Source organism: Pleurodeles waltl, chromosome 4_2 (assembly GCF_031143425.1).
Source record: "Pleurodeles waltl isolate 20211129_DDA chromosome 4_2, aPleWal1.hap1.20221129, whole genome shotgun sequence".
Taxonomy (NCBI): Eukaryota; Metazoa; Chordata; class Amphibia; order Caudata; family Salamandridae; genus Pleurodeles; species Pleurodeles waltl.
This window is the reverse complement of record NC_090443.1, coordinates 16,678,287-16,701,356: the sequence shown is the minus strand read 5'-3', so window position 1 is coordinate 16,701,356 and position 23,070 is coordinate 16,678,287. Positions and strand designations below refer to the sequence as shown.

General features: G+C 44.6%; 1 protein-coding gene across 1 annotated transcript in view; it reads left to right on the top strand.

Annotated features, from left to right (window-relative positions):
* The window catches only part of LOC138293808 (venom factor-like), a 473,276-nt gene that overhangs the window by 413,430 nt on the left and 36,776 nt on the right, over window positions 1-23,070 (top strand). Inside the window, exons 35-38 of the mRNA XM_069233135.1 lie at window positions 2,164-2,253; window positions 6,422-6,527; window positions 10,027-10,116; window positions 10,378-10,464. Of these exons, the coding sequence (XP_069089236.1) occupies window positions 2,164-2,253; window positions 6,422-6,527; window positions 10,027-10,116; window positions 10,378-10,464 (373 nt within the window). The remainder of the gene's footprint in view (window positions 1-2,163; window positions 2,254-6,421; window positions 6,528-10,026; window positions 10,117-10,377; window positions 10,465-23,070) is intronic.

The window sequence follows — 23,070 nt, the reverse complement described above, 5'->3', positions numbered from 1 at the left end:
GCGTTGCACCACCCCCCTATCTCCCGGCCAGCAGCTGCAAATGTAAAAATAAAAACTATAATAAACAATGGCCCATATTTATACTTTTTGACGCAAAACTGCGCCAACGCAGTTTTGCGTCAAAAAAATTAGCGCCGGCTAACGCCATTCTGAAGCGCCATGCGGGCGCCGTATTTATTGAATGACGTTAGCCGGCGTTAGCCGCCGGCGCAGTCTGGTGTGCGTTAAAAAAAACGACGTACACCAGGCAGCGCCGGCGTAGGGGGAAAATGGCATATGGGCGTCCAGAAATGGTGCACGTCAGGCTGAGGCAAAAAAATCGCCACAACCCGATTTGCGCCATTTTTTTACGACGCCCATCCCCCATTGAAATGACTCCTGTCTTAGCAAAGACAGGAGTCATGCCCCCTTGCCCAATGGCCATGCCCAGGGGACTTCTGTCGCCTGGGCATGGTCATTGGGCATAGTGGCATGCAGGGGGGCACAAATCAGGCCCCCCTATGCCACAAAAAAAAATAAAAAAAATACTTACCTGGACTTACCTTAATGTCCCTGGGGTGGGTCCCTCCATCCTTGGGTGTCCTCCTGGGGTGGGCAAGGGTGGCAGGGGGTGTCCCTGGGGGCAGGGGAGGGCACCTCTGGGCTCATTCTGAGCCCACAGGTCCCTTAACGCCTGCCCTGACCCAGGCGCTAAAATCCGGCGCAAATGCGGGTTTTTTAGTCCCGCCCACTCCCGGGCGTCATTTTTGCCCTGGAGTATAAATACGACGCATATGCATCGCAGTCATTTTTTAAGACAGGAATGCCTACCTTGCATATCATTAACGCAAGGAAGGTGTTCACGCAAAAAAATGACGCTAACTCCATGAAGTTTGGCGCTAGATGCGTCTAACGCCAAAGTATAAATATGGAGTTAGTTTTGCGTCGAATTTGCGTCGAAAAAAACGACGCAAATTCGGCGCAAACGAAGTATAAATATGCCCCAATGTTTTTAAGGGGAGGGGCTATAGGGATGACAAGAACTGAGGGGAGTGGTGTGCACTTCCCTCAGTGCACATGTGTGTTTGGCCGCCCGTCTCAGGACGGCCAAACACACATGCGCACTGAGCCCTCTCCAACCCAGCACTGTGTTGCCGGTTGGAGAAAGCAGGCCCAGGCTCCCAGTCTACCTGGGAGCGCCAAGCCAGGGCGCTCCAGCCAAACCTAAAGCTGCTCTCATGCTGCCAGCAGCATGAGAGCAGCATTAGGATTGGCCGCAGGGCAGGCTGCAAGCCTGTGCCTGCTGTCAGTGAGGACCGAAGAGCGGCGCAGTGGAGGCGGCGAGTCAGGTACGTTTAAAAAAAATAAAAAAAAATAGTGCCCTTGTCCCGCTGCTTTGGCCACACAGCAGCCGTCCCTGCCATAAAGAGCTACAAGGAAGACTGGGTTTTATCACAATGGACAAACTACAACATGACACCATATAGTAAGCCTGCTCTTTCACTTATCCTAGACTGGCAGTACAGTGGCTTGACTTTCCTATTTATTTGAAACTAAGGGTCGTCCAGTGGGTAATGTGAAGCCTATATATGGACTTGGTGACCAGCCGTCTCAGGACGGCCAAACACACATGCGCACTGAGCCCTCTCCAACCCAGCACTGTGTTGCCGGTTGGAGACAGCAGGCCCAGGCTCCCAGTCTACCTTGGAGCGCCAAGCCAGGGCGCTCCGGCCAAACCTAAAGCTGCTCTCATGCTGCCAGCAGCATGAGAGCAGCATTAGGATTGGCCGCAGGGCAGGCTGCAAGCCTGTGCCTGCTGTCAGTGAGGACCGAAGAGCGGCGCAGCAGAGGCGGCAAGTCAGGTACGTTTTTGTTTTTTTTAACATTTATTTTGTGCCCTCGTCCCGCTGCTTTGCCCACACAGCAGCCGTCCCTGCCATAAAGCGCTACAAGGAAGACTGGGTTTTATCACAATGGACAAACTACAACATGACACCATATAGTAAGCCTGCTCTTTCACTTATCCTAGACTGGCAGTACAGTGGCTTGACTTTCCTATTTATTTGAAACTAAGGGTCGTCCAATGGGTAATGTGAAGCCTATATATGGACTTGGTGACCAGTTTAATATACCAGTGATTATTATTTCTCTATGCTAATCATTTGTTTTTCATCCTTTGCCCAGCTGACAAACAGAGTTGACAAATACATTTCAAAATATGAAATGGATACGGAGCGATCAGATCGTGGATCCCTCATCATTTATCTGGATAAGGTAATGTAGTATTGTTCTTTACTGAACAGATTTCTGCAAGATTGTGTGTTATTGTTTTTCTACATAAGCAAGTTGCCTCTTATAGCTACTGTTTGCTGAGTTCTTGGAGACAGTTAATGTGCACAGTGTTCTGGAGAAGCTTACATATTGGAAGTAATTAGTACTTTCAGTAAAAAACTTGAATGGACTAATTGGGCAAGTCTCAAGGCAGCTGCTGTGCTACCTTTATAACCACAATACCAAAAGGTGTTACAGACTAAGGGCCCGATTTTTAGTTTAACAGACAGTAATCTCTCTGTCAGGGTCACGGAGGATATTATCTCCCCAATCCTGACGGACTAACATTCATCAGATTTAACGATGACCACCAGCCTGGTAATCCTCTCTCTACCTTCAAGGTACAAAAATTGTGGGAGCTGGCAACAGCTGTTTTTGACAGTCGCCGGCAAAACTTTCAACATTTTTGTTTGTTTCCCAAAGTGGGAGTTTGTTTTTGAAAAATCAAAAACTAATAACTCACATACCTTGAGAGTTTAATCCTAGGGTGTAGGGGTCAATAGTGTTTTTTTCTGTGCCTCTCTACCAGGTTTTTCCTGGGGATAACAGATGGAGCAAACAGGACATTACTGGACAACAGTACATTGCACAGTCCAACCTAAATAGGGCTGGTGGTTTAATGCCCTTCCTCCAATGGCCCCTACTGCATCAGCCATTGGAGGAAGCTTTCTTTCGAAGGAGCAAATAGGGCTTAGTTAAAAGAAGCCTTGTGGCCCACCTATCTCTACCTATAGCAGGTGGACCTACAGTTTGGCGGACAGGGGATTCTGGTGTATTTGTCTAGATCAAGCCCTAAGTGAAAATTCTTGCATCAACTTATTCTGACTTCAGTCTCATCCACAACTGGCTATTTATTGTATTGACTATCCCACTCATTCTAGGCTATTATTGATTTTGTCTTACCCACAAAACCAAAGATCATCAATGAGAAGGAATGTGATCCTGTGTCCAGTTTATAGGTGCTGGAAGTATGGGTGCTGCAGCACCCCCAAAATAATCATGCAAACATTCAGAAGTTAATCAGCAATAAAATTGGTTTTTATAGGGTCTCATTTCCTGTGCTTTCAAAGGCGGAAGTCAAATGCAGGCTATATATTCTAACAATTTGCTGTTTATTTGTTAATATGGAGATTGGTCTGTACTTTTCGTTCTCTGACTGCAAATTGAGAGCCATTTGTAAACCGAACTATGTGACAATATTGCTGGGGTACAGGGACGTAAAAGGATGAACTGTAGGATGAAATATTTTACACAACAACATTTTAGTATCTGTAAATGAACTGTACACATATTTTAAACTATATTAGCAGTTAGGAAAGTACAAAGGAAGCTAATTTTTTATATAATTCTGAAGTTTGATTGAATAGGATCAAAACAAATCAAGTGACTTTACTTGGTTATGCACAAATTATAAATATTTGCTAAAACCCAATTTCCGCTCATTATCTTTTGGGTGCTATATAGATTTACCAGCGAAACTGTATGTGTATGAAACTTTCCGTGGTCATTTCAATGGAAAATGTGCTGTTTTGGAATGAAACTGTGCTACCACACCATGCTTTAGTAATAAAGATCGAACATTGTGCTCCAAAATGCACTCACAGCTACATACTACATCCTTGCCACTCTCCTGTCGAATGGTAGCATCTCATCTGCTTCACATGTTCTTTGTTGGGCGCTCAGATTTGTCACACTTCCTATGACTTCAGTGTTGTAACATTGATGGCAGCACCCCCAACTCTGAAAATTGTTCCAGCTACTGACGACAGAATGGAAAAATACAATAAGAGGAGAAGCTCTCCATAGCTCAGCAACAGCATGATGAAATATACTTCCTGAAAGCCTAACCAATTGTCCACAATCCCAAACTTTTAAAAAGTCATTTTACCAAAGTGAATACTAAACTAAAGATCGACAAGTATTCCAAGAGGTACTCATGGTACCACCTGAGCTTGGTCTTCCATTGTGGACCATATAGACTAACAAATCTCAGTATCAAGTGCCACAAAAAAGTCCAAATACATAAGGTATGGATGTATCATAATGGTATACCATTTTCTGGGACTGGTTGCTGGCTTGCATGGTATGAGATAGGAAATCATGCTAGGGATGCACAAAGTATGTGTTTGCAGGACTTCTCTTACAAAGGTATCTATTTTCACGGCCCACAGAGTTTGCAAAGCTTCCGGTATTCTTTTGTCTTAGTTTTTACGCCATCAGAAGTAACCCAAGCTCGATAAGGTTCGCAGAGTGACACTCGTGCTAAATATCTTTTTGGCCAATTCCATGCCATAACATATTTGCAGAATGTTTCCTCTTCAAGTTTAGGTTTTGCAGAACTATTCTGTGCACAGTGGCATTCCAGAGTATATCCTTAACTATTTTCTGTGAAGTATATTTTCATCAAAAGATATTTTTAGGTAAATCCAGATATATGAAAAAGAACTAACCTCAACAATCAGGATTGTAATATGTCTTCCTGAATCGAACAACCTTGCAAAGTAATTGACAGGCTCTTGCCACTTTTGGGGTAAAATGCCCCCAGCTTCGAACAGCCCTTAAAACTACACATCCCTATGTAATGAGTAGATCCTTAGCTTGGAAAAGCATACGCCCCGGATACTCACCTTCACAAGCTATCAAACCTAGAAGCCAATGCCCCATTGCCTTACAATGTCTGTATGGTTGATTCTTTTCAGATCTATAACCTATAAGTATTTGTATTTCCTACAAGATTTTCTTCCAGTTGATATTGATGTTTAAATTGATTCATGCCCCCTTTTAAGTTAAAGGATTTTTGGTTTACATCTCTACAGAGCCTGACCCTTTTGTGGTTGGACAAGATGACAGATAATGGTCATATCCACTTTTACCGTAATATTGTTAGACTCGTTTTCAAACATTGTAAGATTCTCTGATGGATTATTCATGGTAAGCTATACCTTTGAGAAAAAGGGGAGTATAAAGAGAACATATCTTAAGATTGTCATTAGTAGATCTGTGTTCACTTAAGGAAACTGCCTACGGTTTTTTATGAGGCTTTCTGACATTTTGCTTTGTCACATTTGTTAATTGTCTGGCTGAAAACTGAGTAAAATATTTTGAACATAAAAAATGGGATTGGAAATTAAGTGCAAGTTCAAAATGATGTTGTGGTAAAGTCAGGAGAAATGTAAAAATGGAATAACTTCATGAGACCTTATCTTGCAGTTCTATGATGAAAAGTGGTGGTTTCTGACTGGATCTCTACGGGGGCTGCTGATAGGGAGGATACCTATTGGACGTAGTTGTTCACAACCAGCCATGATTCCACATATATTCATTCATGTGGACCCCAGTAATTGGACTAGTGTGTTTGTGCATCAGGGAATGTAGCTCAGACGGTTTAATAACAAATTTCAAGCACTCACCAGGCTTTATACTGTCGATATTGAACACACAGGTTCCTCTTGAGATCCATATTACTGTGCAAAAGTGGCAGACAGAGGAATGGGTCTTCCAGTTGCTGCAAAGCTTGCCGTATGAAATTTCCCAAACAATTCTTGCCTATCATTTATATATGATTCAAGCAATGCACGACTGTGGTGGCTTTTGAGAAAGAGCAAGCAACAGAAGGAAAATCTACGCATCAATAAACATAGACATCATGATTTGTTGCGCACATGTGCACATAATGTTGAGACTACAAGCACTATTAAAATAACCCTAATGTTGTGCATAAGAACCTCATCTAACATTTCTGCAATTATTGAAAACCTAAATATCTGGCAAGATTCTGTTGCTGGAGAAGCACACCTTAACAATACACCATTTCTCCAACAAAGGTATCCTCCCTAAATGCAAAAGCTTTCAATAACTTCCTATTCTAAACGCCTAAGGCCTAGGAAGTTATTTAAGGTGTAGGAGTCAGAGGAAGTACTCTTGCTAGAGAAACGAAGATGTTTGTAAGTGAGAGAGGAATACTGTTAATGTTTTTCTAATGACACATGGCTGCGGGATGTATTGTAGAGAGGACATGCATTTTCTGTACTCTGTGAATGATTTACTGAAGTTGCCAAATTGCACCCTTGTAGATAATGTATGTAAGGTAACTGCCAACTTCTATTTGCAGGTTTCAAATACCCAAACCGAATGCATCAAATTCAAAGCTCACCAAGAGTTTGAAGTGGGTTTGCTCCAACCTGCTGCTGTCACTATCTACGAGTACTACTCCATAGGTAAGCTCTCCCGCAACCATAGTACTTCTGTGAAGTAGAAATAAGAACCACCTCATCCCTGCATCTTCAGTGGAAGGTCTGCAGACAAAATTCCACCATCCTGTTGTTTGAAAATAGAACATACTGGACAAAAATACAACAGATGAATACATATCCATGTAATATAGAGTTGTCCAATGTAGATCCACGAGTGATAGATCCATTCAAGATTTTCAGGATATCCCTTTATGATAAATGTAGGTACAGTGACTCTGAATGGAAGTTATTCACGTAGTAGTTAACATAGAACACTAGCATGGATCTGGCCATCCTGGACCTACCTGTACACCAGTACTCTAGTCCCTTAGAAGTATTAGAAAATGAGCATTATCTTGTAATAGAATTATTGACACCTTAAGTAACTCATCTGCTAGCTACTTGTCTGTCATTTTGTCTGCTTGATAATTAGTAACACACTTGAAATTTTGAAATGACAATACACAAAAGGAAAAGAGGTGGAACACTAGACCACATATCATAAGATGAGAAACAAATGTCATTCCATAAATATACCAAGTAGTTCTCTGCCTGCATCATAACTAATTACATATAGAGTAATTGATGTCATCTGTCTTATCTATTTCTACACTACGGTCACTGGATACACAATAGAATTTACTGAGCCTCCCACTACTCAACAGTGCCATGTTAGCGGAAAATAGAGGACCAGTGAGAGAGTTTATTCATCAAGAAATTAAGGTGGTGTTTTAAACCTCCGTCCTCTCAGAAACAATCAGGACTGCATTTGCAAATCAGTTTAATACGTGATACGCTTGTGCTTTGTAAGGTCTTTATATAAAAATGTTGTTTTTGTTAAGGATTAAATATGGTAGGCATGACCAAATGGATGCGTAGACAAACTAATACAGAGGATGCTCCAGCAGAACAAGTAAGACTTGTACTGATTGATTATCTTACCTGAAGCTCCTGTATTGGACCACATTAGGATCTAGAATTGTTGCCCTTTTTAGATATGTAATACCTGAGTATGAAGGCTAGCCACAGTAACAGGCAGAAGCAAAGCCATGTGTTCTACAGCATTTAAAACTGTAGGCAACTAATGTGTAAATGTGTAAATGTGTAGATGCATACATTGTGATTTAAATATAGCTGTATGTGTGTTTATAAAATATATATGTTTTACAGACAGTAGTGTACAAAGTCTACCTGACGCTCAACCCAATCAAGGCAGAATTCTTAGTATTTGCCAGGACCAGGAACAAGAAACAAAATGCTGTAAAAACCTGGCTCATTGACATAAGCCTTGACAAATTCTAACCCCAACTCTCAGCAAATGTCAAATTACTTGGATTCACCATGAACACATTGTCTCCCTCAAGAAGCACATTGCCAAAAAACAAAACCCAGCCCAGTACCATCTCTCTCTTCTAAAGGAAGTCTAACTGTTTTTAGCAGAAAGTGACTTCAGAACTTCTGTTCAAGTCATTTTACTCTTGTATCTGGTTGGTGATAATGCCCACCTCCATGGTCTCCCAGACTCAACACCGGCACACTTTAGGAGCATCCTAAATTCCGAGCACATCTCCTCAAGGGTCTGAAGAAATATGAGCACACTACCACATCCTGATGGAACTTCATTTGCTCCCCTTGAGGGCCCATGCCATCTTAAAAACCAGGTGCCTCCATCTCAAAGTCTTCACAACCAGCACTCCTGCTTGTCTTGCTGACAAACCTACAATCTCTGATGGTTCTTGGTACGCCTGCAGCCAGGATATCATAACACTGCAGACTAGGAAGTGGAGAAAAGAAAAAAAAAGACAACAGGCCTTTTCCATCTATGTACCCAGGATCTGGAACAACATCCCCGTATCTATCAGAACTGCCCCAAAACTGCTCCAAGTGAGCAAACAGTTATAGGCACACCTCTTTAAAGAACACTACTTCACAAAGTGTTAACCATGCACAACTCAGCTTCCTCTATTATTAGTCACTGACTTGAAGCTTTACTTTGAAAATGTAGAGCACTCTGTTGCCTTATGGCTAGGTTACCTTTTATACATATATACATATATACATACATTCATACCTACACACAATACCTATCACTGATGTCTTGGGTGGGCTGCCCAAGGTGAAATTAATGCAAGATCAGAGCACAAAAAAGACAATGGAAGTAAAATACAAAATTCTTCCTTGTGTTTCCAAGGCATTTGATAACCAAAACCAATGTAGCATGCACTTGTTTTTTTCTTCAAACATTTGGAAACCAGTCCCATTAACACGATTCAATCTTGGGCCAATTTAAATTAATTAGACCAGCGGTGCTTAACCTTTTGACTTCTGAGGGCCCCCAATCATTACTGGAATTTTGGGGACCCCCACTGAGTCACTATTTAAAGCCGGGGAACCCTGGCCTAAGCAATTTCTAAGATTTTATCCAGAAAAAAATATGCAAAAATACAAAAACAAGCAAACAAGTATACATCAAGCAAATAATCAACTCTTCAAATATTTTGTGTAATTCACAATCAAATATAGAAAAAGTCTTCAATTGTTCACTGTTGCTTATTTATTAGTATATAATATATTAACTTAAATTTTTTAATTTTAATAGTATTTAATTTTGTAAAACAGTCACAGACCCCCTGAGAAGGCCTCTTGGACACCCCAGGGGTCCTCGGACCACAGGTTAAGAGCCACTGAATTAGATTATATTGATCAAATTATCAATCAGATTCTGTGCTTGCTGCCACTATTTTACCTTGAATGTTAGGCTATTGCTGACAAAAACTGGTCAGATCGGTAAACAAACACCCTGAGAGTACTTTCTTAACTACCCATGAACCAGTAAGATGGCTCAGTGACTTAACCTTTGCTAGTGACCACTGCTGTGTTCCTCACAAGTTCAAATGCTGGCATGAGCAACTAAGCCTTTCACCCTTTCCAGGTCAGTAAATTGAAAACTATTAAATTTGGTAATAGTAGAACAAGAGGTGTACCACCAAATTCCCAATTCCCCAAATACCACCAAGAAACAACAATTGTATCTAACAAAGTGGTAATGCAGAGTGTCAGTTTGATGTTTGAACTTACCCCACCTGCTTCATCCTATTGATAGGTTTTCACCTGCGACCAAAAACATGTATATATATCTTCCCTCAGTGAAAAATGTTTGGGTGTTTGGTGGAGTGTCTGGAGTCTTTAACAAAAGCCGCAAAATCCAATTATAAAGAAGGGCTCAGACAAAGATGCAAAAGGGAAGTGAAATCTTGATTTTTGTGGGGTTTTTTTTGTTAACTATTATCGTTCCAGGGGCATTGACTATCTGGTCATATAACTGTAACCAAACAAGGTCAGACATAGGAGCATAGAATCATCAGTTCTTCCAAAAAGCTTATTTTTGATTTTTAAACCTAAACAGTTGCTTCTGTTGTCCGCATTCAGTGCAGAAGTAGCCTCATTAAAAATGCTTTTTCTATCTCCCTTTTTTCCTTTCCAGAAAACCGATGCACAAAGTTCTACCACCCATCGAAACAAAGCGGGCTCTTGAGGACCATTTGCAAGGAGGATGCCTGCAAGTGTGTTGCGGGTACGAGAATTTCACTGGTTACGGTACAGATTGTATGGCTTTCCTACCATCCAAAAAATGATTTCAAGGTGCTGGGGCTCAGCTAAACGGCATGGGTAATATGGTATTGAGACAGCTTGTGATGTTAACGACGAACTGAAAAAAGGGGCTTCTGTACTTCTTTGGTATAGGTAACTTGGTCCACACACCAATGTTAAGAAGTCTTTACTTTCACTAGGGTGCGTATCATTGCCTACTGGTAACATTTTCTCCATCTCACAGAGAAGTGCAGCCTGACGAACAAGTACAAACTGCCCATGGACCACAAAGCACGCCTGGAAGCCGCCTGCGAGGCTGGGGTCGATTACGGTACGTATATCTTTTATAATGCATAGCTTGCCCTTTCCATGTTCATAGCTGCTCCTCATTTCTGGGTAGAGTGAGCTGAGAGGATAGACGAGGTGCGGGGTGCCCTTGCAATGAGGGTGACTGCCTCGGGGAGGATGGAGTGGGTGTGAATGGGAGGGCTGAGTAGTAGAATGAGGAGGGAGGGGCGAACTGTGACATTGCACGGTATGATAGTGATTTGCACAAGTGACACAGGAAAGTTTTGGGAGGGGCGACAATAGATACTATGCATGAAAGGATTTTGAAAGGTTTATGAGTGGATAGATCTGTTTGTAAATTTGAATGGATGAGGGAGGGATGTCTTATGTTAAGGAAGTTTGAAGAGGGTTGTGCATGAGGTCAAGATGGACAAGTGGGAAGGTGTCAGAGGTGAGTGCGAGGATGGATCAGAAATTGTTAGGTGAAGAGGAGATGACAAAAGGTGCACACGGTTGAAGTCTCGATAGTGAGTGGTGCTGGTAGAAACTGTGACACAAGACAACACGATACAAGTAAAACATTCAGAAAACAATGACAAACTTGCAAGGATGTGCTGTATCTCAAAGAATGAGTTGTTGAATTGCAATACAGTGAAAACATCAAGGGTATTATTATAACAAAATAACTTATAATATATAATTGACATTTTAAAGGATGTACTGATAGGAGCTGCATGCTCATTTGTGGTCACAGCAACCATTCGCAGAAAGGTAAATTAGGGTTTAGTTTGAGCTTAGAAATAAACATTGATGAAGTAAAGACTTGGGTAGGACAGTATGGAATGCCGTCTTTTTAAGGTGACACAGACAGTTGGTCTTCCTCTTTAAGAGGGTAGGACTGTGTGGTGTCGCAGGTCGGTGATGCAACCGGTCACTGGACACCACCAACAATAGAGGGGCGCGGCCCGGAGTGTTTCCCTCGGTCACGCCCGTGTTCAGTCATTTGGCCACACCCGTGTTTAGGTGTGCTGTGGTTTGCCCCGAGGTCAGGGGCCTGTGTATAAATAAACAGGGCGTGGTCGGGAAGGCTCAGTAAGGCACAAACGGAGGAGTGAAGGACACGGAGGTACCGTTATCGAACCCACCTGGGCAGCACCCGACCACGCCAGTAGAAAAGCAGCATTGTGTCCGTGTGTTATTCAAACTGTCAGAGTACAAGGTAACACTAGCAGTGGCAAACACTACATTGGCGACGAAGACTGAGCGGTTTCCTACCGTGCTCCTCCTCCAGGCCCTTTTGTTCATTCCGCACTGCGGCGGCCGCTGGAAACGCAGTGCTCGTGCTGCGTGTGTGTGAGCACATTCTCTGCTACTCGACAGCGCCGACGCACGCCTGCCCTGACACGTCCGCTTTTCAGCACGGCCTACGTGGGTGGCCCCACCCCGCAACTCCAGAAAAGGCCTCAAGGCTTTCCGTCACAAAATTCCACACCCAAATTTGCACGCCCACCTTTGCACCTTCCAGGGTAGGGACTCTGGCTGCCATAAACCCCTCACAGGCTTGTAGTGACATCTTTTCCTGTAATACCAGCCGTACTGCCACGTGCCCTACGCCCACTGCATTTAAGGAAAGTGCGCCAAAATGGAGAGAGTGGGTGGAGAGAGTCCTCCTATTTTTTTAAGCTACCAAGGTCCAGGACGCTCAGAAGCACGCCATGCTCCTTCAATTAGGGGTAAAGGATATATACAAAATATCGAAAAACCTTGTCGAAGACGCTCCCAAGACACACACGTCTCTCATCATCACTTTAAACAAGCACTTCGAACCAATGCCCAACACCGATTATGAACGTTTCATCTTCAGGCAAGCTAGGCAAGAGGCGGAGGAATCGCTAGACGCCTTCCACATGAAGCTGAAAGATCTAGCCAGCACCTGCAGGTTTACTGACGAGACAGAGGAAATAAGAGGACAAATCATCCAAGGGTGTGTGTCACTGAGGCTCAGGGAACGCATACTGGAAGAGTCCGGAAGGTCTCTACCCGACATTCTGCAAATGGGGCAAACAAAAGAACTATCGAAGGCCTGTGCATCCCACATGGAAGCGGCCCTACAGAGGCCCATAAAAGAGGAAGCAGCCAACACAGTTACGTCATCTGCAAACAAAACCAAACAACGCCCCAACAAGTTTTAGACAAGACAATGTGGATTCTGCGGCGGAACCCCACACAGATCGGCTGAGTGCACAGCGAGAGGGAAAACGTGTTCCAGCTGCGGGAAGCTAAACCACTTTGCAAAGGTGTGCAGGTCAAGAAGGACCCGAGCAGGAAACGCTTCGGTCAACACGGCGTCAAACAAGTCGGAGCATGGAAGTGATATGGATGATGATGAAGCTGTGGTACACGTAATCCACTCCCTATTCACTGTCGGGAATACCACCCCTTGACAAACGCAACTACCAAGGTGCCAGATCCACATAGGCACACATGGGACAGTGGCAGTAGTTGATTCCGGAGTGTCAATCAACATCCTGGCCGCAGAAGAACACCGCCGGATGGTGCTGGTCCTGACCCTAACAATGGCCAATGTGAAAGTCTACGCATACGGGCAGAGCACGCCACTTGTGTTGAAGGGCGTATTCCAAACCACGCTCACTGATGGATCACAAACTATTACAGCAAAAGTTTACGTGACCGAAGAAGGACAGGGGATGCTGCTCGGCTGCAAGGCTGCCTTCAGCATCCACCAGGAATCCATAACAGAACTGTTGGCCAGATACCAGGGATTGTTTGAAGGAATTGGATGCCTACAAAGCCAAGAGATAAAACTCCACACTGAAAAAACCATACAGCCGGTCGCTCTTCGCCACCGACGCATCGCGATTCATCTCAGGCCACAAGTGGAGAAAGAGCTGGACCATCTCGAGAAAGCAAGCATCATCGAGAGGGTATCCGGACCCACACCGTGGGTCTCCCCCATTGTGGTAGCGTGCAAACCCAAACAACCCGGAGAGGTCTGCATCTGTGTGGACATTCGCCTTCCGAATGCAGCCATTAAGCGCGAGAGACACCTGACACCCACAATCAACTAAATTCTGGGAGAACTCAGCGGATCCTGTTGGTTCTCTAAGTTAGACCTTCGGTCCGGATACCATCAACTGGTGTTGGTGAAGGAGTCGCGCTACATCACGACGTTCTCCACGCATGTAGGACTAAGGAGGTATAAGCGCCTAAACTTTGGGATTTCCAGCGCCGCAGAGGTTTTTCAGAATGTTCTACAGGAACTACTGGCTGATCTACCTGGGACAATAAATGTTAGTGATGACATTCTCATTCACGCACCCACTATCGCAGAGCACCACTCAGGCCTTCAGAATGTGCTCCAACGAATCCAAGAATCAGGACTCACCTTACATCGCAGGAAATGCAAGTTCCTAAAGGACAAGATACAACTCTTTGGGTACGTGTTCTCAGCTACCGGTGTTGCACCGGAGCCAGCCAAAGTAAGTGACGTCAAGAACGCACCCCTGCCATGAGTGCGACAGAAGTCCGGAGCTTCCTGGGCATGGTTAATTACTGTGGCTACTCTCACCCAGCCCCTCCGAAACCTAACCAAAACCTCAGAGACATGGACCTGCGTCCCTGCAGAGCAAGCCGCTTTTGAAGCCATCAAGGAAGCACTATCCAGCGAGACCACACAGATATTTTGATCCAAAAAAGAACACCAAAGTCACTGTAGACGCAGGACCGAAAGGACTTGGGGCTGTACTGTTGCAAGAACAAGGGGAAGGGATATAGTCCCCGGTAGCGTATGCCAGCAGGTCACTCACTGAAACAGAACAAAGATATTCTCAGATAGAGAAAGAGGCGATAGCCGTACATTGGGGCTGTAAGCACTATCACATCTACGTCTATAGACGCCCTTTTACAGTGACCACCGACCATAAGCCGCTATGCCCTCTGTTCAACGGCACAGCCTCGAAGCCTCCGCCCAGAATAGAGAAATGGATGCTTCAGTTACAAGACTACAGGTGTCAACTAGAATACCGTCCGGGATCTGAGAACCCTGCTGACTACCTCTCCAGACATCCCTGAGAAGCCTCAGATGTAGAGGTGCACGACGCACTGGAAACAGTAGAGTATGTCCGGTACGTTGCTGATCGATCCTGTATTGATGAGTGAAATTGTTCAAGCCACCAAAGATGATGACTGTCTGCAGAGAGTTTTGACAGCAATACAGACCAACCGGTGGCATGTCATAAAGAAACAACTACCCCTGTTGAGCTTAGACGCACGACGCATATTAGGAAGCCTATATCATGTGCGAGATGAGCTCACGATGGACTCAGAGGGGTGTGTATTGAGAGGGGTGTGTACTGAGAGGGTTCAGGCTGGTCATACCATCCTCCTTCACCACCAGAGTTGTGCAACTGGCTCACAATGGTCATCAAGGAATGGTAAAGACAAAAAGCCGCCTAAGGACAAAAGTATGGTTTCCACTCATAGATGAACAAGTCAAAAACATGGTGAAGTCGTGTGTATGGTTTCAAGCCACCGGAGAACCAAGCAAGCCAATCCCGGTAGAGACCGAGCCTAGCCCTGAAGGACCCTGGGCATCGGTGAGTCTAGATTTCGGAAGCCTTCCCGATGGCCACCACACCATGGTCATCATCGACGACTTCTCCAAATGCCCTGAGGTAGAGATCATCCCGGCCCTCACGGCAGACGTAGTCATAGCGTGCCTGGAGAAGGCAATGGCCACTCACGGCCTAACATCAGAAAGAAAGACAGACAATGGGCCGCCATTCCAAAGTAGGGAGTTAGCGGAATACCTTGGCAGCACAGGCACTCGACATCAGCGGATAACACCAAGATGGCCTCAAGCCAACAGGGAGGTCAAAAGATTTATGAGAACGTTGAACAAAGTGATATGCATCGCCTATGCCAACAACCAGACGAGTGACTATGACACCTCATTCGACAACCAACAGAGCACCTGGGCACGTCGTGTTTGGGAGAGCTACAGTTGACTCAACACCACACCACCACTCATGGACACCTCTAGCCATGAATCGAGACCAGGCTCAGGATCGGTAGTTAGCCACCAACCAGCGTACCAGCCTGAAAAGGCAAGCAGTATCGTCCAACATGGAGGTGGGGGACAAAGTCCTGCTGGAAGAAGTATCATCCGGAAGCAAGATCCGCACGCCTTTTGGCACCACTCCGTGTACGATCATCTGTCGAAACGGGTCAGCAGTAGTAGCACAGCACGGAGAGAATATCATCACCCGAAAAGTTTCACTGTTCAAGAGATTTTATGCCTTGGACGACAACACCCTGAGTGAGCGCTGCAGTCCCTACGATGATGGTGCGGCAGCATTACCCAACGAAGACAATGACAATAATCCGTGCTCTGGTGGATCGCGGGAAGACAGGCCAGGCCCGATCCAGAGTGAACCCTCAACAGCGGCCCTGACCCAAATTCGGTCCAAGGTAGGTCAGAAGTCACCAGGTACAACCTACGCAGCAACCCCATTCCATCCACGCGATTGCGTGACCACCTGTGGGACGGGTGAGATGACTTTTTGTTTTACTTGTATTTTTGTTGTGATTTTTGGAGGAATGTGGTGTCGCAGGTCGGTGAAGCAACCGGTCACTGGACACCACCAACAATAGAGGGGCATGGCCCAGAGTGTTTCCCTCGGGCGTGCTCGTGTAGTGTTGTTTGGCCACACCCGTGTTTAGGTGTGCTGTGGTTTGCTCTGAGGTCAGAGGCCTGAGTACAAATAAACAGGGCGTGGTCGGGAAGGCTCAGTAAGGCGCGAACAGAGGAGTGAAGGACACGGAGGTGCCGTTATCGAACCCGCCTGGGCTGCACCTGACCACGCCGGTAGAAAATCAGCATTGTGCCTGTGTGTTATTCAGACTATCAGAGTACAAGGTAACACTAGCAGTGGCAAACACTACAGACTGCTCCTTTCTCAGTGGGGTATAGCAATGTTCTCTGTTGGGAGAGAATAATTGCCTTACGTACCTTGAAGGCATGTAGCCCCTCTCACTGATGTGTTGAAGGGCTTTGTCTGTGCTGTTGTGAATTCATTTGGGTTCCCATTTACGTGTCTCAGGTAGAAACAAGTTCCCGTCTAACGATGTTCTGCATCAGGATCACAACCAGCTGTACAAAGAAGTCACATGCACATTGGGCACCAAGTGCCATGTCCAACCTTCATCCATGGATGCACACACATGAGAGACAAGACTCACAAGCACTTTGAAATATCTAGGACCATGTCATGTCAAGTTAAGTACTCTTATAAAGTGCAAACAGCTACCCAACTAGGGGGCATCCCAGTGCTGAATCAAAAAGCACAAAACCTACATTATCTAGGATGTTAACCCGGCCTTATACAAACAGGTAAGTTTTTAATTGCTTTCTAAAGCTTCGTAAGTTCCTATTAGACCTGAGGTTGATTGGCAGAGTGCTCTACAGTTTCCTGGCCCTGTAGGCAAATGAGCGACCCCCCTCCTCTTTCCCACTTATTTCTGGGAACATCGAGGAGGTAGAGGTTATTAGATCTTAACGCTCTCCTGGCCACATGTGGAGTAATTAGGTATAGCGCAGGATGAGTTCCTACTGAGTATTTAAATCTGTGCATAATACACAGAACTTTAAATTCAGCTCTTCTTTTAATTAGGACTGGGCAGAGCTCGCAAAGTTGTACGCTGTGGAATTCCGCAGAGTTACCGAAAAACTCAGTGGAATTCCACAGAGCTCCGCAGTCAGGCAGAGTGAATGATGTTGTAAATAAATGCACCTCACTGCTGTCAGCATACATGGCCCAAGGTCATTACTATCATCCTCTACAACCCAAAAGCTCAGCTACAGCCACCACAGCGCACTGACCAGGGGCGCATGTGACGCCATACCCAACAACACCTGCAGACCATAAACAGAAAAGACAAGACCCATGATATCACACCAACCAGGCTACAGGCACAGGAACTGGGGTGAGGGATCTGAGGTCAGGCCCTCCTATGGGGGGGGAGGGGCGCTCAGCCTGACCAGGCTGACCTGTCCCTATCAATCTTACTTTCATTCTCTGCACCAGCTCCCTGCTTACCTCAAAGGCTCGGCTGAAGGTCTTCTGCTCCTCATGATCTCACAGTTGTAAACATGCCCACAACACCCAGGTGCACTCCCACAACAGCATATAACTAACCACGGCCACTTGGAGTGAATAGTGATTTGCCCCCGTACCTTGGTGCAAGTAGGATGCGGATCCAAGGGGAAGAAGGGGGTTGGTCTAACAGTACGGGGTCTTTGTGTGTGGGGGGGAAGCAATGTAACTATTGGTTGCTTGATTATACAGCTTCAACCAGGAAAGCTAATCCGCACAGGAGATCGGCAATGTGTCATGGTGACGACCATCTTAGGGCCTGGCAACCCTATTAGTAATAGTAAGCCTTCTCAATAAGTCTGCTTACTGAGATAGGGTTGCCTGACCCTAAGATGGTTGCCACCATGACGCGTTCACTTCTCACCCATGTGCAGACCTCCTTCCCTGGTGGAAACTGTATGGTTACGCAACCAAGGAAGACTGCACTGTCTGGTGAACGGCGGCCAGCCTGGGAGTGTGTTGGAGTTTGCCCCCCACCCCTACTTTTAATCTGCAGCCAATGCAATATTGCTAAAGCTGGCTGCACAGATCTCCTTTTTGACACAACTTGTAATGCACGAGCAGCAGCACTTTGAATAACCTGCAACATTTTTGTAACTTATGATGGACTACCCAGATACAAGGTGTTGCCATGGTCCAGGCATGACAAAATCAGGCCTTGGACGACCAGCTTCCTACATTTCCCAGGAAGCCATCTGAGCGATTTTCTGAGTTATCTTAATAACCCTGCTGATACCTTCTGGGCCTGAGCAGCCATGGTCATCTCTTTGTCAATGATAATGTGAAGGCTTTTCACTTCAGGTTTAGGAATGGGTGGCTCTCCCAAGCAAGGGGGGCATAAATATTGTCCCCATAACAAAGGGTTGTTTCCAACCACCACCATCTCAGTCTTGTCCCCATTAAGTTTTGGGTGGCTTACCACCACCCAGCTAGACAACACTTCTATGCATGCAAGCAATTTTTTAGAGGTGGATGCAGTGTCCGGGAATAGCAAGAGGACAATCTGAGTGTCGTCTGCATATGATATAATTGTAAATCCGTTGGAACAGATGATGTTGGAGAGTGACCGCATATAAACATTGAACAGCGTGGGGCTCAAAGAGGAGTCCTGTAGAACCCCCCAATTCAGTTTGTAAGTTTCTGACATAAAAGGTCCCTTGCCTACTTGGAAGCTCCTATTTGTCACAAAGGAATTTAGCCATTTAAGGGCTGACCCTGTGATCCCAACTGCTTTCAGCCTTTCGGACAGGACTAAGTGTGATGCAGTATCAAAGGCCGTGCTCAAATCCAAAAGGTTGAACGCGGCCGAACCTCCTTGGTCCAACATCCTTTTGATATCCTCAATGGCCCAAAGAAGGGCTGTCCCTGTGCTGCATCCCTGGTGAAAGCCAGTTTGGGTATAATGCAACAGGTCATTAGTTTCCAGGAACTTCAAGACCACTCCATTAAAGATTTTCCCTATCCCAGGGAAAAAGGAAATGGGCCTATAATTTTCTAATTTATCCTGATCAAGAAAGGTTTTTTTTCAACACTGGTCGAATTACTGCATGTTCCCATTCAACTGGCACCTGACCCAGTTCCAATAAAGAGTTGTACAAAGTTGGTAAGGCAGAGATTACATCATTACCGCCTTGTAAAACAATGTTCATTGACGGGGTATCAAGTGGTGAACCTGATTTTATTGACCTTGCTATAACTACAATATCTGATTTGCTCACCTTTGGAAATAATGGGAGAATTGCTGTGGAGTATCTAACTGGCTCACATGATTCAGTCATAGCCTGAGGTTCTGCTGTTCCGGTTAGAGAGTCGTAGATCTGTCTAACTTTACACAGAAAAAGTTTAGCCAGCTGCTCACAGCGATCCTTAGAGAAGGGGTACTTTTCCAGTTATGTTAGGTTTCAAAAATGAACTCATAAATGCATGCATCTCTTTAGCTGGGTACTTAGTTCACAGTTACATTTTCCATCTCATGTCTGTCATGTCACATGCACATAGTCAATTAATGGCCAGGTGAGCGGTGACTTTTGAAGCTTAAAGGTAACAGACCCGCTGCGCACTATCATTAGCCCATGGCCGCTTGTTACTCTTCCTGACTTTCAACCCTTGTTGTTCGTACTTGGAGGAACCACCCCATTTCGGTCACTGACCCTTGCCAGATTTTTTAGTACCCCTTGTGACCTTCAACAGTGAGAGAAATGTGCAAACACCAGTCACGTGCACATGACCACTTAAATATCCTGTTTGTTCATACACTTGAAAAAAAAAATCCTGCAGGTTTTACCAGTTTAGGGAAACATCAAGAAGTTGAAGTAACATCACGACAGTTGAAGGGGAGAACTGTGTACTCGTTGATTTGGTCCCTAAAGAGGAATTGTAGAAGAGGGAAAATAGGTATGGCTACATAAAAACTCCTCAAAGAAAGAGATCCCAAGAGAAAGCCCTCCGGAAAGGGTTACCCCAACTATCAGAGAGTGCTGGCCTTCCAGGAGCTACTGCCTCTTTTTCAACCAGGTCATCATTTTTAAAGTCAGAACAGTCATGTGCCTTATAGTAACGATTGCTTCCCGAATAGCCATAGTTCCCCATGCCAGACTGAACATGTGTCCCCTACAACATTCCCTTTTGACACAATAAACACAGGTGAAAGATCATCTACATGATCTAGTGTTGATAAGACCCTGCACTCATCTCTTTCTGCACTGGAAGAACAGCAACAATCTGCTGCAGAGCAGACCCTTTACAGACCCCATTCTGCAAGTGACCATCACCACAGACACTGCTCTCGCTGGGCGGGGAATGCTTGCACCATGACAGTCCAGAGTCTCTGATCACCACAACAACAAGGTTTTCACATCAAGTACTTCAAGCTATCCAACTAGTCGTCAAAGCTTCCTTTTCGAACATTCAGGGCATGATGATATTGATCAAAACCTCCAACATGCCCACCAGGCATTACCTACAAAAACAGGGAGGCAATCATTCACCACAGCTGTCAGCAGTGATGACAAATATTTGACACTGGGCAATCCACCATCAAATTCATGTTCTAGCAGGGTACCTTCTGGGAGTGGAAAACAATCTAGCAGACCTGCTCAGTAGGATGTATCAAAAAAGTCATAAGTGGGAACTCCACCAACAAGTGCTACTCCCTTATTTTCAGGGGTTACAGATTCCGCAAATAGACCTCTACACCACAAGAAAATACAAAATACAAAAGCTTCACCTCCAGGTTTCCACACTCACTGTCCGTGTGCAATGCCTTATGAATGAACTGGTCAGGGTTGTTTATCTACGCTTTTCCTCCTCTCCCACTCCTTCCATATGAGGTCAGGTAGCTGCTGCTAACATCGCTCACCCTCAACTAGCTAGTTCCAATCTGGGCCAGACAACCATGGTTCATGACCCTGCCCGAGATATCTCTCATTCCCCATGAGAGGCTCCCCAGCAGGCCAGACTTTCTCACTCAAGAACAAGGCAAGATCAGACACCTTGAACGCAGGAAGGTCGATCTAGCAATTTGGCACCAGGTGTCTTAGAACTAGGTTATTTAAATCTTCCACAGATATGTATGGATGTTCTTAAGGAAGTGTTTAAACTTACTAGTAGAGCCTGCTAAGCAGCACACTGGAAAAAGGTAATTCACTATTGTAACTCAATGAGTTGAGGCACTCTTAAACCTGTGGTCTAGGGCATGGTGTGTTATTTGCTTCACCTACAGAAAGCAGAGTTAGTATACACTTCAATACACCTACATCTTGCAGCAATTTCGACATAAATTCGAAATAAGGAGCATTCTTTTCTTTTCAAAATTCTCATCATTAAAGCCTGTATTGAAAGCCTTAAAAGAGTGATTCTACTTAGAGTGCCACCTGCCCCTCCATGAAACCTTAACATTGTACTCAATAGGCTCATGTGTCCACCATCCAACCTGTCGCAATCATGTCCTTTACAATTACTTTCCTGGAAAATGTCTTTCCATATAGCCATCACCTCACTAAGGGCCATATATTTCATACAATTTTGCTTTTGTAAATGGTGCGAATTACTAAATTCAACAGTTTTCGAATGCAAAATAGTCTTTCCAAATGCATGAAAGGCATTGGCAGTCCGATTTTAGGGAATCACAATTTTTTGCAATTTCCAAAAATTGCGACTCGAAATAGGGATTCACAATTTTCGATTCCCTAAATAGGAAATCGCAAATAGGGATTTCCTATTTACGATTCACTAAGCACATGTACCAAGCATTTCCTGAATGCAAAATGGGCATTCAGGAAATGCTATTACCATTGACTCCTAAGTCAGTGGCAACCATGTGCAATTTAAAAAAAATCATAATTAATGCATTTTTTAAAGTGCCAAGTAGTGCACAAACCACTATGGCATGTGGGACATTTATTTTAGGCGTGCATCAAAGGGGGCTTTAGGTCCCTAGACAGCTGTGGTTTTGCATTTCCTAATTTGCGATTTCCTAATAGCAATTTCCTAATAGCGGTTGCAACTCTGTAGGCATCGCTATTAGGGAATCACTATTTTGTTAAGTACCATTTTGCATTTCCTAAAGAGTGATACATATGGCCCCAAGATACATAAGTGAGTTGCAAGCCTTCACTTTGCAAGGGCCCTTTATGCAGGTTCATCAAGATAGGGTTGTCCTCAGAACTGACTCAAAATTACTTCCTGAGGTGATCTCTCCTTTCCATCTTAATCAAATAATTGAACTACCAGTCTTTTTCCTTCACCCAGACTCTATTGCTGAGAGGTCTTTTCACACTCTAGATCTCAGTAAAGCCTTAATGTACTACATTGACAGAACCAAACCTTTCCTCACAACTCAACAGCTTTTTGTCGCCTTTGCTAAACCTCCTAAAGGGCACACATAATCAAAAGCTGTATATACTTTATTTTCAAACACCATTTGCTTGGCAGTCACTTTCTCCCTACTAGCCATTCCATACTTATGCTCAACTGCTGTGCGGGAAACAATCTAACAATGTAGTTTGTGCCCAAGCACATTCCCTACCAAGGGAGGAGTCACAGCATACATAGTGATTAGAAATGACTTTTTTGCAGAAAAATACCTTGCAATGTCCAAGGCCAACACTAGATGCCAGGAGTATGCAGAGCATGTGATTCTACAGTACTATAAACTACAAACAGATGCTTTTAGGGTAAGTAACATATTGCTTCTCCAGCATATCTATCCTCTTCGTATTCTCTGCACAGAGGTTTTTCTAAATTGCAGTATGGTAGTCCATGCATGTGATTTGTGGGGAGAACATTAAGCTAGAAACACAAACATGAACCACCTGCAACAACATGTGGGCAGCATTTGAATCCCTTCCAGCTCCACATGCCTAGGAAGGTTAACCACTATCATGAATCATTCCAAGTTACATTCATGACCAGTTCTCTCAATCAGGGTGGATTCTTCCTCTATCTTATCTATTCCCAAATGTTGGCATGCATGC